Source organism: Carassius gibelio, chromosome B16 (assembly GCF_023724105.1).
Source record: "Carassius gibelio isolate Cgi1373 ecotype wild population from Czech Republic chromosome B16, carGib1.2-hapl.c, whole genome shotgun sequence".
Classification (NCBI taxonomy): Eukaryota; Metazoa; Chordata; class Actinopteri; order Cypriniformes; family Cyprinidae; genus Carassius; species Carassius gibelio.
This window is the reverse complement of record NC_068411.1, coordinates 15,330,503-15,347,939: the sequence shown is the minus strand read 5'-3', so window position 1 is coordinate 15,347,939 and position 17,437 is coordinate 15,330,503. Positions and strand designations below refer to the sequence as shown.

The following is a 17,437-nucleotide window of genomic DNA, read 5'->3' as shown; positions in this document are numbered from 1 at the left end:
AAAAAACTACACAATGACATTTTATTTATGTGCCTATACATGTATTTAATATACAGTCATTTAAAACAAGTTTTTACCTATTTTACCTATTTCCTAGATGGCAAGATTAACAAGCAAAGAGAAGACTGCTCGTCATAGATAGAAAGTCAACTCCTACCCTGCAGCAAGAGCAGAGTATCTTGCAAGGAAAAGAGAGAGTTAAAGAAAAAGAGTTTCTGTAGCAGTGAGCTAGAGTCACTAGAGCTACAGAAAGTAGGAGACCAGGGTAGATCAAATAAACAGTTTAGACTGTATGCTACATTGAGTCACCAAAATCTCACCTGTAGTAAGTGAGTCTTTTAACTACAAATATACGACAAACTTTGGAACATAAAAATAGCCTCATGGTTATTTACAGTAATTGTTTTCTAAGAATAATTATTTATAAACATACAGTAAGTGAGATATTGGCAAAATTTCACCTGTAGTAAGTCAGTCTTGTAACTAAAAATGTCCTACAACCTTTATTTACTGTACATACAGTAAGTGAGATATTGGCAAAATTTCACCTGTAGTAAGTCAGTCTTGTAACTAAAAATGTCCTACAACCTTTGGAACATTAAAAAAAAAAACTTTTGATGAATTATAGTAATTTTTTAAAGAAAATAATTTGTGTGTACTGTACATACAGTAAGGGAGATATTGTTAGTAGGGACATATTGGCTAAATATGTTCTGTCAGTTTGCCCACAAGACATTTACTGTGATGTTGGAAACATAATTTGTATTAATTATTGGACTTCGTTTTGTACTGAGATGTACCCTTACGAAAATTAACCATGGTTTTACTACAAATAAAACCAAAAAACCATGGTTACTGTAGTTAAACCATGGTAACCACAAATTAACCATGGTTTTGCTATATTAACCATAGTTTTACCATGGTATTTGTAGTAAATCTGTGGTTTTACAAATGGCAGTCAATACGTCAAAAAACCATGGGTTACTACAGTTTTACTATAATAAAACCATGGTTATTTTTCGTAAGGGTAAATTTGCAGACGGTCCCTAAAGCAAGCCTAGGCGAATATCTCTGATCAAACCTAGAACTAACTTTACCGCGCTCTGGGAGCGAGAGACTGCGAGAGAGTGCCTTTGAGAATTCGCGCCAATGTTACTTTAAATAGTCTAACGTCACACACATTTAACAGCATTCATTTAAATGACGAGTAAAATATACCATAACTGGTCGTAAAAAAATACGGAAAACCATTGTTTGTGTAAATACTACATTGGGTCCATCTGGAAAAGGCAGTCAGTCAACTGTATGACATAATGGGATATGAAAGCGGCAGTTTTTGAGGAAAACTATAAGTTCCTTCAGACTGCCCTGTTAATAATAGCCTATTAGATTGTATTATTTACTTTCTTCATAAATTTAGCTATATTTAATTGATATTGGTAATAGTTTACGTTGTAAAAGTGACTTATAAAATAAATTTGTCAAGTAAAAAGTACTTACCTCAGAAAAACTCGCAGCTGGTGTCTAAGGCTACGTTCACACTGCAGGCTGAAACGACCCAATTCCGATTTTTTTGCCCCTATGCGACCTGTATGTAACGGGGGTATTAAGCCCGTTGTGTAGGGGAAATGAATTATGGCTGCCCTTATGGCTGCCCTGGAAGTTTGGACAACGAAAGGATCTTGGTCCCCGTTCCCCAACCTTTTAGTCTCGTTACACACTAATGTGGGTATGTGGTTTCTTACTCTATTGTGTTAGAACACTACTGATTGACAAGGGTAGGCTTCAGTTATAGTAGTGATACACGGTGGCTTCCTGAAGTGAAATTGCATATATGACAGTGCAGTGTTATATGCTCCTCCCTCCCCAGATCTAATAAAGTAAGTGAGACTTCCCCACTCCCTGACAGCTCCCAAGAGAAGAGTACACGTTCCAAGTTTAGAAATTAAACTATTAATTCTAGATTTCTTCTTCCTATGATTATTATTTTTTTGTCTGATTAAGAAAGCAATTAAACGAAAATATAAAGAATTTACAGTATTTGTGCCGTTGTTACAAATTTACATAATCACCTTCAACATATCAGTTGAAAGAAAAAACTTTCACTTGTGATTTAACAAATACCTAATGAAACTTCAAAATGAAATCACATACAATTTTTCAATTGGTAGACCCACAAATTCTCACCCTTCTCAAATGATCACTTTTAAACAATCACATTTGAAGAAAACAATACACAATTAAATCTTACTTTAGAATGAGCACTTATAAGAAATGTCCTTTGAAAGGTTTACTCACAGTATCTTCTGTTCTGTAGTGCACTTGAATTATCACAGTTCACTGTTTATCAGTTGAGTCACTGAATAAAATGGAAAAAAATGAGAAAAATACCAGTTCGTAGAACGATGAATTAGAGTGCGTTGTCTGGACGTAGGGTGCGTTGAAAAAAACTGAACATCACAGTTTAATAAAAAAAAAAATCACTCATTCTTGTAAAAAAAAAAAATATCCCACAGATAAACTGTCTCAAAAAGGTTCAAACTGCGATGAATCAACTGGAGATGTCCCTTGGATGGCAGGGTAACAACTCAATCTTCGAACTCTGATCGGAGGAAAAGTTAATTGCATTTCACAGCGGTCTCGGTCTCACGTGCGCTAATACGTGTGGGAAGCTTAATTACACGTGAACAGTCTCGTTGACATGTTAGATCTCGCCGATGCGTTTCAATCAAAACACGAGTGCAAAATGCAGCAAAAACACATAAAAGATATTTAAAAAAATACAAGCAAACAGGGTTTTCACTCTAAGCTTATGTAACCCCTCTCACCCGGGTCCTCTCTGACGCTCCTCGCACTCGCTCCGAGCGGGGCTCGAACCCGGGTCTTCCGGCATGGGAGGCGGACACAATAACAAGGAGGCTAAACGGCTACAGCCACTAGCGTCTGTCGCTAGTGCGTCTCTTGAGATCGGGGAGTGAGGTTTACCTGCACAGCACTACTCGCTGGCCTCCGTTACACTCACCCCCCTAAACCTCACTCCCATCCGGGTCACGGCACCAATGTAACCCCTCTCACCCGGGTCCTCTCTGACGCTCCGAGCGGGGCTCGAACCCGGGTCTTCCGGCATGGGAGGCAGACGCAATAACAAGGCGGCTAAATGGCTACAGCCACTAGTGTCTGTCGCTAGTGCGTCTCTTGAGATCGGGGAGTGAGGTTTACCTGCACAGCACTACTCGCTGGCCTCCGTTACACTTACTCACAATCTCAGTGGCCTTCACGTTACGTAACTGCGTCACTCTAACAGCCAACACACATCACGAAAAAAAATCTATTTACTTCATTGAGCCGCGGATCACTATCCAAACCTTCACTAAGTGCGGTTGTATTTTACTCGACGTAAGCCTCGATAATCTTCCGTTGAATCAACTTTATCGAACGAGCTTCTCAATCACAACGCTGCACTCACTTCTGTGTGCGACACACCCATACATCACGCTCTTCTTCGTCTACACCTGCTGCAATTACAGCATGCGCAAAAAGCGGCCCACTCGCCAAAATAAAAGTATCCCAAAAATAAACTTCTTTCAAAATAATATATCCGTTACATGTATCTGATCTTTTCATGACAGTCTGAACAACACAGATCCGATCTTTTCAAATGTGACCCAGGCCACTTGGGTATGTGGTCCTGAATCCGATACGTATCCGATCTTTTAAAATGCGACCTCCGTCTGAACAGGCAGGCCACATATATCCGACCTGTACGTCATTGATACGCTACAAACGCCATAATTCTGCGTTGAAGTAGGTGGGAACGAGAAGAGCCACTCACATCAGTATCCCACCACTCCTGCCTGTGACTCCGCACCCACACGTTTCTCTGTACCGACATTGCTAACAATGCTCCACAAAACGCCATGGCCAAAAACCTTCTTTTTAATTTTCTTCTTAAAACGAGAAGATTGTAATTGTGCTGGCTTCGTTGGTGAAATAACTTTAATAATTTGCAAAAAGAGCTCCGCTGTTGGCTACACTGTTGTTGACATCTATGTTTAACATTAACTACTTCCGCTAACAACGAGTGACGTCGTTCACCGTTGAGTTCTCTTCTGCGCATGTGGGTCACTTCTGGGTCATTTCACATTCACACAGGAGATCACAAAAGGTCGCATTTAATTGGAAATGTGAACGGCCTTGCAAAAAAATCTAATTTAAAAAATAAAATCGGAACTGAGCATAAAGCCCTGTGGTGTGAACGTAGCCTAAGGTATAACGATCCCCTCTGAGAGACGTCAGTTTTGCACGCACTCGACACATCACACAAACATCAGTTTACATTCTGCCACGTTGTTGCGCGGGCTTTGCACGTGAGCAACAATTTAAAATTTGTGAGGTCTAAGCAAAGTTATTATTATTATTATTATTGTTGTTGTTGTTATTTAAATATCACCACACCTGTGCTCTTTTACCTGGCATAAAAATAAAACAAAAAATGCCTAATTTGCCTGTATGGGAACCAGTTGTCGATTACTATTATTATTAGGGCCCGAGCACCGATGGTGAGAGGACCCTATTGTTTCTGCTCCGTTTATTATATTTATTATTAGTAGTAGTAGTAGTAGTAGTATTGTTGTTTTTTATTGGAGAAAATGCTACTATTAAAATTAACATCCAGTGTGTGAAATGAGAATGATTTTATGATTTCAATCTGCAGGACAAGACGGAAAAAAACAATAAAACATTATCATATGACATTTTAATAGGCCTAAAACATTAATACAATATGCATATAGCCCTATGAGTAATACAAGTTGTGGACACAATGACAAAGGCAATGATTATAACTTAATTGTATGTATAGAAATCTGTCTTTTTCATTTACAGTAGCACTACTGCTTTTGCGTAAACAGTAAAGTACTGTGCCCATATACAGTAAGTTACTGTAAAATTCAAACAAAATACCCACAAAGCAGTGCATATTACAGTAGTTTACCGTAAATAATGTAAATGGTATTTTACCGGCCTTTTTTGCGGTAAGTTACTGTACAATTACGGCAAAGTCTAACGTCCTAAACATACACACCAGCAACCACATGTAATAAACACTTTTTTGCTAAAATGACTTTGTAACTGGCATGACACTGTTTAGTACCTCTATGTCAGTGGTTTCCAAACTTTTCAGACATTTTTAAACCCTATCAAGTTTTTGAAGCTACCTCGGCACTAATAGTAAAAAGCACAATGGTTTGATCACAGAAATGTGACTTGCAGTGTAACATTGTGATTTACTTGTGAAAACACTGATGTACTTGATCTGACTGATCTAGCTATTTGTTTATAATAATATCCATCATTCAGCTGCATCTGTTCATTTAAGGTGCCAATCTTGTGAGGGTTACAGGTTTTTTTCTATAGGTTTGCTCAGCTTTTCTCCTGACCAGCCATTTCAGTCATCTGAAACTTCTCTGATGATGGGAAGACTGGCATTGTGACGGCACCCTCCGGGGATGTGTAGTTGACGGCACTGGAAAACCCACTGGCAATGTCTTCAAACGTTCTTCCTTTAGTCTCGGGAACACGGAAGTATGTAAACACGAAGAAGATGATAAGGAGGATGAGGAATATGATAAAGACGTACGCATGCAACAGTTCCTGAAAAGTAAGCAATATCACAATATAATGCGTTTAGTTCTTGTATCCTAGACAAATGTGATACTGATGAATTTCTTTGACAAGGTTCTCACCAATAGTTCTGGGAAAAACAGTGTGACAAAAAAGCTGGTGGTCCAGTTGCAGCATCCCGCCACAGCGATGGCTGCCGGGCGTGGACCTTGAGAGAATAACTCCGCCACTATGAACCATGGGATTGGTCCTGGTCCCATCTCAAAACTGGCCACAAACCCGAACACTGCCAGAATGGCCAGAACGCTGATTGGGGAAGTTGCCTGCTAGCGGTATAGGAAATTGAACCATTTGGAGAGAGAAACAGAGAAATGGTTCATTTCAGTGAATGATTTCCAACAAAGATGTAAGTCGGCGTTCATTAGTAAGATCAGAAACTGACCCCAGCAGATACAGATTCGGGAATGGCAGTCATGTTAGCACCACTTCCTGCTTTTGCTCCAATAGGGTTCTTAAGTTCAGAAAAGACAAAAAGAATTAGAAAAAATGTAATCCCTGTATTTTTCATTTAAATAAACCATAGTTAAATCGATGACATCTAATTCGGAAGATTTGAGTGATTTATCATTTAGTGCTATTTAATGATATCCAACAACTCACAAGAATTTCAAGAGAAATGGTCATGAGCAGAGCACAGACAGTCATTCCAGCTAGTCCGACCATATGAAGTGTTCTTCTTCCTGCCCGCTCCATCAGAAAGAGCTTTTGAGCAAAGCAGTGGAAGAATCAAAACACAGGTCTTTTAGTGCACCATCATAAAAGTATTTAAAAGACATAAGGGCATAAAAATGCACATAAGTAGGGTGATTTTAGCTCAGCAGTGTAAACTTACAGAGATGACGGTGAAGAGAGTGTTGACTGCACCCACTCCAATGGTGGCATAGACTGCCTCAGTGATACCTGCATATCTGAAGATCTTGGTAGAGTAATACATTACCTAAAAGATTGACAGAAAACACAGCTGTTCAACATTTAGGACTGATCATGTCAATATTCTAAGTCAAAGAGGGGGAAAACATGCAAGGAAGCCTTAGAAACTGAGAATTCAAAAAAAATATATTTAGGCAGTTTTTATAAAAATGTATTAATTTAGAAGAAAATGCTACAGGTGTGCATCTTGAGACTGAAAAATGACACAGACATATTTTAAGATATGTCAGAGCAAGATATTTTCAGCTGAGACAGCTAAAACATGCATTTTAGTCTGGGACTAACCTTAAGCCTTGTCTGGGAAACCAGGGATATTTGTTTAATTTTACAAAATAATAATAATAATAATAAATAAATAACAAATTATGCATTTAACTATTATAATTCTGATACATAAATACACAATCCAGAGGGTGTTGTGTATTTTAGGCTAGAACTGCTTTGATGGCATTAATTCCATATAAAAAAAGTCCTTATTGCACATAGTGCAAATGACTTTGGTTTTATTGGTGGCTCTATCCGAATGGGATCTTGTTTGATGGATATTTTCAATATTTTTACCTGGAAAAAAGACACTGCTGGCTATAAAAATGTTTAATATGCTGAGTTAATCAAACATCAGATTTATACGTGGTGCGAGACATTTTGCATGAAGTGTGAGACTCACAGCGTTGATGCCAGAGAGTTGTTGGGACAGCTGCAGGATTATGGCGATGATAATGGGTTGTCTGTAAGCGGAGTTACGGAACAGCTCTGGAATAGAAACCTTCTTCTCCATGGACATCTTCAAGGCCTCTTCCTTCATCTCACGAATGTCATCCTCCACATCTGAATGCCCACGAAGACGTGTCAGCACTGAGAGCAAAAAAAGAGAGGAAGACATACAATGTCAGTCCAGAGGAGTAAATACAGTTTAGTTCCTTTTATCATTCTTTAGCAGTCACAGCAGACTCACCTTGGCGTGCCTCCTCCTCCTGGTTCAGAGTGATCAGCAGGTATCGAGGGCTCTCCGGGCAGAAGATCAGCATGACACACTGTAACACTGCAGGGACCGCCGTCAGAGCCAGTAACAATGGCCACATAGACTGAGATCCCAGCAATAACTCCAGACCTAAGATCTACCATGAAATCCAGAAAAATTACCCATTGATTAATAAATTATATTATTTTTATTTGGCAAATAATGACCGAAAGTTTTTTTTAAGTGATCTATCCCTTTAATCTGTTGTTAGCATAAATACATAGGATAATCTAACCTGTGCAATTAGGATGCCGATGACCACCCCGAGCTGGTGAAGGGTACCAAAAGCCCCTCGAAGTGCCGTTGGAGCAATTTCACCCACATACATGGGCGTCAATCCTGTACACAGGCCGCAAAAGGCACCAATAACCAGACGGCCCACTATTATCAGTTCATAAGAGGTGCACATGCTGGATAAACCCATCAGGCCTCCACCAATCAGAGCCAGGATGTTGGACAGAAGCATGCATTTTCGTCTGTAACGAGAAGATGGGAGATGAATAAAGGATTTTTTTTTAAACAAACCATTTATATTGGTTTTATGTTTAAAGAAAGTGTGTGATTTTCTCACCTCCCTAGTTTGTCAACTAGTGTGCCAACACTAAGAGACCCGATCATGCCACCAACGTTGAAAATGGAAAGCGTTAAACTCCACACTTTTGTCAATGTGGATTTATGCATTGGCTCTCCACTGCGCTCCTGAGTCACATTTCTGATGAAGTTCTGCACTTTCTGATCATCAACAGAGAGACAGACGATGAGTGATGAAGTAATAAGGTGTTATTTTTTGAACTCTAAAATGCTACTCACTTGAAACACTTACCTCATCGGGTGCATTGAGGACGCCTATGTTGTAGCCAAACTGCAAGGAGCTGATGACAGCCGTGGACACACAGAACATGAGGCACCATGTCACCTGCTTCCCCTGGACAATAAGAAGGAACACATACCGTAAGATGCAGAAAATGAATATAAGTAAAGTAAAGATGAATATAAGACAAAAGGTAAAACTGAGTCTGTCATCAGTTTGGGGGTGTCAGTGGCATGAAAAGTTTGGAAAACTCCTGCATTAAAGGCTAATAGAGCCAAACAGATGAAGAAAAGCAGGGTCTTTCTCACTTTTATCATTATTTTTAGCACACAAATACACTCTCGTGTCACACAGTGGTCACACTCATTCAAAATTCTAATTCTTGTTTTCTGCTTCAATTCAACAGCTAAATTGAGTCTAAAGATTCTTTAGCAAGCTAAGACGAGACATCTGAAAGGTGAATCCAGATCGCGTTTCAGATTGTGTGTTCATCATGAGTGGGAATACACGGTCTGTGCACGGTCTGCATGGGATCGAGGCAAGCTGTTTCAGCTCTTGAGGGAGCCGACTGCCTGCACTGGTACAAGCCAGTGTGGACGCTTTAATCCCGGAGGACTCTCTCGAGGGGGAGTCTTCGCCAGCGTTCTTCGTGGTGTCGGTCCCGCTTTCGCCGAGGTGGAGCGGCGCCTGCACCAGATATGCTGGAGGGTATGGACACAGTACGTCCCTATCTCCTACCTCACCCGCCAGATCTGCCCGATCTCCGGGTGCGGAAGCCCGAGTGCTGCGGTCCTTCCCCCTGAGTGACGGCCGTGACGCACCACCCTTTTTTCTCCAAGGAGATTGAAACGGAGGCCGTCGATGAGCTCGCAGTTGCACAAACATAAGCTGCATAAACATCAGTTGCACAGACAAACAGTTACACAAGCATCAGTTTCACAAGCATATTATGCCTGTATAACTGTATAACGAGCAGCATTAATGAGGAGCGCAGCTCACGCAGTCAGCTCTCTGGAAAAAAAAAGGGGGGCTGACTGTGCTTCTTGCATATCTAAGGACAGGGCGAAGATGGCTCTGCCTATCTCCACCTGTATTCCCTAGATTTAGAGTTCATTTTCGAGGTTTGGAAGCATGCACAGTGGTTCCTTCCCCCTCTGTGAACTCGCAGCTGCAACTATTTATCTGCGAGGAGATTAATATTGTTTGTGTGACTAAGCGGCTCATGTGTTGCCGAGGCAACGCATGTATTAGATCATTTTCAGTTTTGATGTAAATCTTACCAAAACCAGACCGTCTTTACTCGTCTGATTGGTTAACTGCATTAATTCTGAAGAATTAAATTCAGTATCTATCTGACTATGAGAAGTTAGATATGAATTATACCAACAAGGCAGACCGTGTTTACTCGTCTGATTGTTTGTTTGCATAAAATTCTGAGGAATATAATGACATTTATCTCACTATGAGAAATGATATATACTGGAGGGGCTGCTGGGCGGGTGCAGCCCTCTCAGTCTAAAGTGAGAGCATTGCCGCCCGCACTCCCCCTGCATCGGGACCGGAGGCTGAAACAACGCTCTGAACCAGGGTTTTCCCAGCCTAAGGCGGATCTGAGGGCCGTACTTCAGGCTGTGAGGCCCTCGGTTAAGAAGTCCTGATAAGTTTCGGTCACGCCTGCAGAAGGCGGCCCCTACTGGGGTAGAGTGGCGTAAACCGCATTACACGGTGCCTGTCTCGCCTCAGCGCCCTCTGGGGGCCGGTCTGTCAACGCTGCCAGTGTTCCAGGGCGCAGCGGTCCCCAGCGAGCATCGTTCTCAGTATTTTCCGCCCGTGCGCGTAGCGGGGCTGAGACACTCGCTGCCCCTGCGGGGGCCTCTTACACCAGCGGTCAGTCTCAAGAGACTGACTCCCTTAGTAGATTATATAGCAGCGTGGAAACTACTGCCAAATGTATCTCAATGGGTCCTGCACACAGTAGAAAAAGCTACCGTATTCAGTTCGACTCTGCACCGCCAATATTCAACAGGGTCATTCCGACGATAGTCAGCCCCAGGCAGGGTCTGGTTATGGAACAGGAAGTGAAAACCCTATTAGAGAAGGAGGCCATCGAGGTGGTCCCTCCTCAAGACAGGGAGTCCGGGTTCTACAGCCGGTATTTCACAGTTCCAAAGAAGGATGGGGGTTGCGTCTGATTATAGACTTGAGGGTCTTAAATTGTTCAGTTATGAGATTGAAGTTCAAAATGCTCACGATCAAGCATGTTGTAGGTCAGATCAGGTCCGAGGACTGGTCTGTCACAATATATCTCAAAGATGCATACTTCCACATTTCCTTCCTTCCACAACAAAGGAAAAGTTTCTGAGGTTCGCTTTCGGGGGCGAAGCCTACCAATATCGAGTACTTCCCTTCGGCCTTGCACTCTCACCCCGCACTTTCACAAAATGTGTAGATGCGGCTCTGGTTCCCCTGCGCATGCAGGGCATCCGCATTCTCAACTATTGGTTGATTTTCGCTCAGTCAGAGCAGGTTGCGGCTCGGTATCGAGATGTCGTTCTCGCACATATGGGGGAGCTGGGTTTGAGACTGAACGCCAAGAAGAGTGTACTTTCTCCGGTTCAGAGAAGCACCTATCTAGGCGTAGTATGGGATTCGACCGCGATGCAGGCACAATTGTCCCCTGCTCGTATCGAGTTGAACCTCATCTCAGTCGAGAGAGTCAAAGAAGGCCAGTCACTCACTGTCAAACAATTTCAAAGATTGTTGGGTCTGATTGCAGCTGCGTCCAATGTGATACCTCTTGGCCTGCTGTACATGAGACCCCTACAGTGGTGGCTCAAGACCAAGGGATTTTCCCCAAGGGGCAATCCACTACGAACTATCAAGGTAACGCGGCACTGCCTCCGTGCCTTAGACATGTGGAGGAAACCTTGGTTCTTGAATCAGGGCCCGGTGCTGGTAGCTCCTTGTCGCTGTGTAATGCTAGCGACGGATGCATCCCTCACTGGCTGGGGTGCAGTCATGAGTGGCCACCCTGCCCATGGTCTGTGGAGTGGTCGCCATCTGACATGGCATATCAATTGTCTAGAAATGCTAGCAGTTTATCGTGCACTGAAGCACTTTCTCCCAGACCTAAGGGGTCACCATGTGTTGGTACGCACTGACAACACATCGGTGGTCTCTTACATAAACCACCAGGGAGGTCTGCGTTCGCGCCCCTTGTACAAGCTGGCACACCAGATCCTTGTGTGGTCCCAGAGCAAACTCCTCTCGTTAAGAGCAGTATATGTTCCTGGGAAACTAAATGTGGGAGCAGACATACTGTCATGGCAGGGGGAATACTGTCGAGGCCCGGGGAAAGGAGGCTTCACCCCGAGGTGGTGAAGCAGATATGAAAAGTTTTTGGCAGGGCTCAAGTAGACCTTTTTGCGACTCAAGAGACATAACAATGTCCCCTTAGGTTCTCTCTAGTTCATCCAGCTCCTCTGGGACTGGACGCTATGGTACAGACCTGGCCGAGGCTTCGTCTGTACGCCTTTACCCCTATTGCTCTGCTCCCGGGAGTTCTGGCGAGAGTACACCGGGACAGGGTCTGTCTGTTCTGGCCAGGCCGAGTATGGTTCGCAGACCTGGTCTCGCTCCTCGACGGCTCTCCATGGGAGATACCGATCAGGACAGACCTACTCTCACAGACCCAGGGCACGATAATTCACCCTCGCCCGGAGTTGTGGAAGCTGTGGGTGTGGCCCCTGAGGGGGCACAACTATTAGCAGCTGGTCTCTCAACCGAGGTTGTTGAGACCCTCCTCCAATCCTGTATGCCCTAAGGTGGAAACTCTTCACCTCATGGTGCAGAGACTTCCAGCTAAACCCAGCAAACTGCCCAGTTGTTACAGTTCTGGTGTTTCTACAGGCCAGGCTCTCTGCAGGGTTGACCCACTCCACGCTGAAGGTTTACATGGCGGCCATTGAGGCCTACCATGCCCTTCTCGATGGCCAGTCTTTGGGAAGACACCCCTTAGTTACATGTTTCCTCCGTGGTGCACTGAGGCTAATACCTCCAGTACGGTCCCGTGTTCCCCCCTGGGACTTGGGTGTGGTGTTAGAGGCTCTTTGCAAATCTCCATTCAAACCGATTCAAGATATCTCAGACAGACATCTGACTCTTAAAACCACCTTTCTGTTGGCCATTACCTCTCTGAGGAAAGTAGATTTACAGGCCCTCTCAGTGGCACCTACCTATCTTGATTTTGCACCTGGCATGAACAAAGTGTTCATGTACCCTCGAGCGGGATATGTTCCTAAGGTGCCCTCTATCAAACCACAACCTGTAGTGCTGCAAGCCTTCTGTCCTCCTCCCTTTCGGGAGCCCGACCAAGAGAAGCTAAATTGTGTGTGTCCAGCTCGAACGCTGGATGCATACGTCCACAGAGCTACCCTGTGGAGAAAAATGGACCAATTGCTTGTATGCTGCGGTCCCCCCAAGAGGGGTTTTCCTGCTTTTAAGCAGACTATGAGTCATTGGATAGTTGAGACTATCAACGCCACTTTGAGTCCTCTGGTCGTCCCCCGCTGTCGGGAGCCTTGGCTCACTCTACATGGGGTATGGCGGCCTCCAAGGCCTTTCTAGCAGGTGCGACCATGCTGGACATCTGCAAAGCTGCAGGGTGGTCCACGCCTTCTACTTTTGCAAGATTCTATGGCTTAGAAATGCCAGTCACTCCAGGCACTTCAGTCCTCTCGTTCTAAGCAGGGCCGTATTAAGACTGTGTGGTGCCCCTGGACACTATACCTCAAATCTCCCCCCCACTCCCCAGATATAATTAAGGTGATTTCTCAAATCAAATGTAATTTATTAACTTGTCCAACTACTGTATTTTTCGGACTATAAGTCGCACCTAAGTATAAATCGCATCAGTCCAAAAATACGTCCTGACAAGGAAAAAAACATGTAAGTCACACTGGACTATAAGTCGCATTTATTTAGAACCAAGAACCAAAAGAAAACATTACCGTCTACAGCTGCGAGAGGACGCTCTATGTCTTCAGTGTAGACTACAGGAGCACTGAGCAGCATAGAGCGCCCTCTCGCGGCTGTAGATGGTAATGTTTTAACTTTAACTTCAATGGTAAACAGGGAGAGTAAGCAAGAGTGCAGTCCATCGCTTCTGTGTCATTGTCGTCCTGAGCTCATTCTTCACTCGTTTAAAAAAAAAACTTTTGCTCCCTGGAACATTTTGAATTGTAGCTAAACGTCTAGCGTCCTTGTCTTTCTTTAACTTTCTTTTTGCAAAAGCACTCAATTGACGTCTGTCCATTTTGATTCATTTTCTGTACCTGTTAAAAAAATTACATATTTGCGCGTACTTGTTGTGGACCAACTCAACTCTGACAGGGACGGAAGGGGGGGACTGAGAAGTGGTCATGTTGTACTATTTATTTATTTATAATTTATTATTATTATTATTGTTACGTTAGTGTTCATAAACAAGTTATTTATGGTCTTTTAATAATTTCAAGTTAATAATAAAACAATTTCTGAAAAATATTTTTAAAGCTTGTATCATGTGGTTCCCCCCTAATTGTTGTGAATGGTTGGTGCCCCTGGACACTGGCCCAAGTGCCCTTATGGATAATCCGGCTCTGGTCCTAAGCTGTGCTCTTCGGATACACACTAGGCAAGGGTTTGGTAGTCTGGCAGCGTTGGTACTCGTTCCCCAAAGCGTTTCGACGCAGTTCGAGTTCCTGAAGAGGAACGTCTCTAGGTTACGTATGTAACCCTAGTTCCTAGAGGGAACGAGACGTTGGGTCTCAAGGCCATACCCCCGGCACCCCTGCCGGCGCTTGCTGGTACATGAAGCTGATGCCAGCTGCGCGGCTCGTGCCTTTATAGCTTCCTGGTCGCTTACGTCACCCAGCCCGTGACGTCACGCTCTTCTATAAGACAGATTAGATATGATATTCAGAGTCGCTCATGATAAACGCGTTCCCCAAACCGTTTCAACGCAGCGTCTCATTCCCTCGAGGTACTAGGGTTACATACGTAACCTAGAGACGTTTCCTGTATATGGTATCATAGTAACACCTATATCCCAAATTATGGTACATGTTATGAAACCAAAGGAACCCACTGCCAAAAAACAATTGATAATTTTTGTATGTATTGTTGTTACATCCCTGCCCCTGTTTTCTTTTTATCTTTTGAGTTCTAGGACTGACTCCTTTTTGGTGGGCGGGATTGCTCCAATGAAAATCAGCTGCACCTGTGGCAAACTATTTAAGGAGCTCCTAAATTTTGCCTAGCTCTCTCTCATTTGGGTTTTGTGATTCTTGTTTGAAGAGTGGGTTCTTGAATTTGTGTTCCCATATTATTTCCACAACTCTACCAACCTCATTTCCAACTGTTTATTGATTTGATTTTGTGTTGATATTTACTATAATTATCTTGTTCGAACCCTAGACATTATTTGTTTAATTTTAAATAAACTTACAATTTCTTTATTAGAAATCATCTTGTCAGTTGTCCTCTTTATGTTATGACTTTGAGCCGGGTCGTAACAATTGTTTAAATCTATATTAAATGTTATTAGCTCAACTTTAGAGTGCTTTTTTTTTAGAAGCAGGATTATATATGTAACTTCATGATTCTATTGTGTTTGAAATATGATTAAAGTGTATTGTCAGATTTACTGACATGCATTTGTGGTAAACTATAAAATATTTGAATGTCATTTCTCTTGAAACTTGTAAGTGATGTATTAAAATACATTTGTATTATTTAAGTTGCAATTTAGCACTTACTGTAGTAGTACTTAGTAATATTGAGTAATTCACTATAGCAACAATGAATGCATATTATTTAACACATGAAAATAAATGTGCTTCTTTAGAGCAAAAAAGTTTTTAGAAAATAATTAAACTTTAAACAAGATTAGAAAAAAGCGGAGGAAAAAAGCCTCTACCTTACTGTCCTTTATCTTCTCCATCCTACTCTCTGTTGTGAAAGCCAGTTATTGCGATTGAGACAGTAGTCTTCAGTTCAGTTCTTCCTCTTTTTGCAGAGAGACCAAACTTATGTTTTCAGGGAAAACAAATCCGTATTTGGAAAAGCTTCTAGATGGAGTAAAAAGAATATGAATAGTTTTTGTCAGTAATGATAAGGCATGAGACAATCCTTTTATGTCTTCACAAAGATGAATGGAAAAAAAACTGCTTCCTGTAATGGATGTCTGCTGAGTTGAGATGACAGTAGAGCACCATGTGCAAAGTAAATGTGGAAGACAAATACATGAGGAATCTCTGTCAGCCCAAGATCCACCCTACATATTACTCAAACTCAGTCTAAGTGTTTTTCCTGTGACATCAAAGCCCAAATCCTGCATCATTACGGCTAAAGTTAAACAGTGAAGAAAATACAATTTAGTTAACAACTTCATGCAGTTCTAATTAGTTAGCAATGAAATTTAAAGTAGTACAATTAAATTTACTGCAGGATTATTTTAAAGTTTTAAGGCAACATTTTTTTTACATTTTAAATAGGCTACTAATAGTTGTTAATGGCGGGAAAAAAAGCTGATTCGAGTACTACATAAAATATAATTCCAAGGCTAATTATAGTCCATTATAGTACGTTTATATATGTATAAAAATTATATTTACGTTTGTTTGCAAAGCTCCTGTGTCGATCAGGTAGTCACCGGTAAGTGATGAAACACTCGCACTCGTGGGTTTTATGTAGAGTGAGACATGAGCACGTTGCAGTTTTGTCGTCACTCCAGAGCTCCCCCTGTTTCAGTAACCTCTGAGTCACACGATTAAACAAGAACTCCGTCTGAAGACATTGGCGTAACATCCTTTCGTTGGAAGTGATCGCTGCGGCCAAACACTAGTGAGCATCATTTAATGTGCCAATGATGTCAGAAACGCCCCCTAGAGAGACAACTCACGAGGTTTTGAGGCATAGCCTGTTTTTTTTTTTTTTTTTTTTTTTTATTGTGCAGAAATTATACAAAAAAAATGTACAAGCATATACATCTCACAAGTACAAAAACAAATAAACATTCATAAGAATATGTAAAATAAAACAATTCCAGGGGTAAAATTACAATTTAAAGTAACAAAAAGCTTCATAGGTCTTTTTTGCTTTTTTGTTCTTAATTTTATCTAATGTAGTACCATATTGTTTAATCTCTTTTATAAAATGTTCAAAGTTTGGCTTAGCTTTAGACCATTTTTTTACATGAATGTGATATTGTCCAAGAAAAATTAAAAGTTGCGTAAGAAAGCACATCGTACTTTTTGAATCAACATTGTCCTGTACAAAAAAACAAAAACAAAACAACAACAACAAAAAAAAAAAAACAATATCATACAGATCAATTTCTATACAGGTTACAAAACAATCTAGAAATTAAATTAGATACATCCAACCAAAACATTTTTGAATAAATACAATAAAAAAAAAAAGATGAGTCAAAGATTCTTTGGCATTACTACAGAATTCACATATATGTTCAATATTCAAATTGAAACGTTCAATCAATTCCTTAACAGGGTTAATTTTGTGTAATATTTTATAGGATACCTCTCTAATCTTGTTATTAATAAAAAAACTGATTTGTTATTGACCCTACTTTTTTCCAATTAACGTGTTCATATTTAGTAGACCAAAACATTGTTGAACATGGTAAATAGTTTGTTTTTAAAATGTTTCTAATATATTTATTACATTTATCTATTACAATATTAATATCTCTAATAAATATTGTATCACTACAAAAACTAGTTTGATGATCAATGCTAACAGGAGAGAATCCAATATTTCGCAATAATGATACCACTCTGTCAGGGATTGCATAAAAGATAATAGAGTATTCTCTTGGCCTCACAGGGATCATAAATTTATTGAGAAATTCAGAATATGTTCTCTATATGCAACTGACTAACTGTAAGAAATCCATTGTGCATGTCTGATTAAAGATTTTCTTTTTTTTTTTT

General features: G+C 41.3%; 3 protein-coding genes across 8 annotated transcripts in view; all 3 read right to left on the bottom strand.

The window, feature by feature from the left end:
• Positions 1-17,437, bottom strand: part of ephb6 (eph receptor B6) — a 140,403-nt gene that overhangs the window by 97,715 nt on the left and 25,251 nt on the right. The gene's annotated exons all lie outside the window — the stretch shown is intronic.
• LOC127974622 (solute carrier family 2, facilitated glucose transporter member 3-like) overlaps positions 4,742-17,437 on the bottom strand; it is a 46,506-nt gene continuing 33,810 nt past the window's right edge. Inside the window, exons 1-12 of one of the 3 annotated variants that reach the window (XM_052578025.1) lie at positions 16,100-16,117; positions 15,403-15,553; positions 8,457-8,558; positions 8,205-8,365; positions 7,869-8,109; positions 7,568-7,730; positions 7,280-7,467; positions 6,515-6,619; positions 6,283-6,384; positions 6,065-6,133; positions 5,745-5,948; positions 4,742-5,652 (exon numbers count right to left, since the gene is read on the bottom strand). In XM_052578025.1, coding sequence (XP_052433985.1) covers positions 5,422-5,652; positions 5,745-5,948; positions 6,065-6,133; positions 6,283-6,384; positions 6,515-6,619; positions 7,280-7,467; positions 7,568-7,730; positions 7,869-8,109; positions 8,205-8,365; positions 8,457-8,558; positions 15,403-15,426 — 1,590 coding nt within the window. In that variant the 5' untranslated portion in view covers positions 15,427-15,553; positions 16,100-16,117 and the 3' untranslated portion in view covers positions 4,742-5,421. Of the gene's footprint in view, positions 5,653-5,744; positions 5,949-6,064; positions 6,134-6,282; positions 6,385-6,514; positions 6,620-7,279; positions 7,468-7,567; positions 7,731-7,868; positions 8,110-8,204; positions 8,366-8,456; positions 8,559-15,402; positions 15,554-16,099; positions 16,118-17,437 lie in introns of those variants that run through there. The other 2 variants (XM_052578024.1, XM_052578026.1) reach the window with 2 other exon arrangements.
• Positions 4,742-17,437, bottom strand: part of LOC127974621 (solute carrier family 2, facilitated glucose transporter member 3) — a 46,505-nt gene continuing 33,809 nt past the window's right edge. The window contains exon 13 of the transcript XR_008157332.1: positions 4,742-5,216. The gene's annotated coding sequence lies outside the window, so the exon portion shown is untranslated. The remainder of the gene's footprint in view (positions 5,217-17,437) is intronic.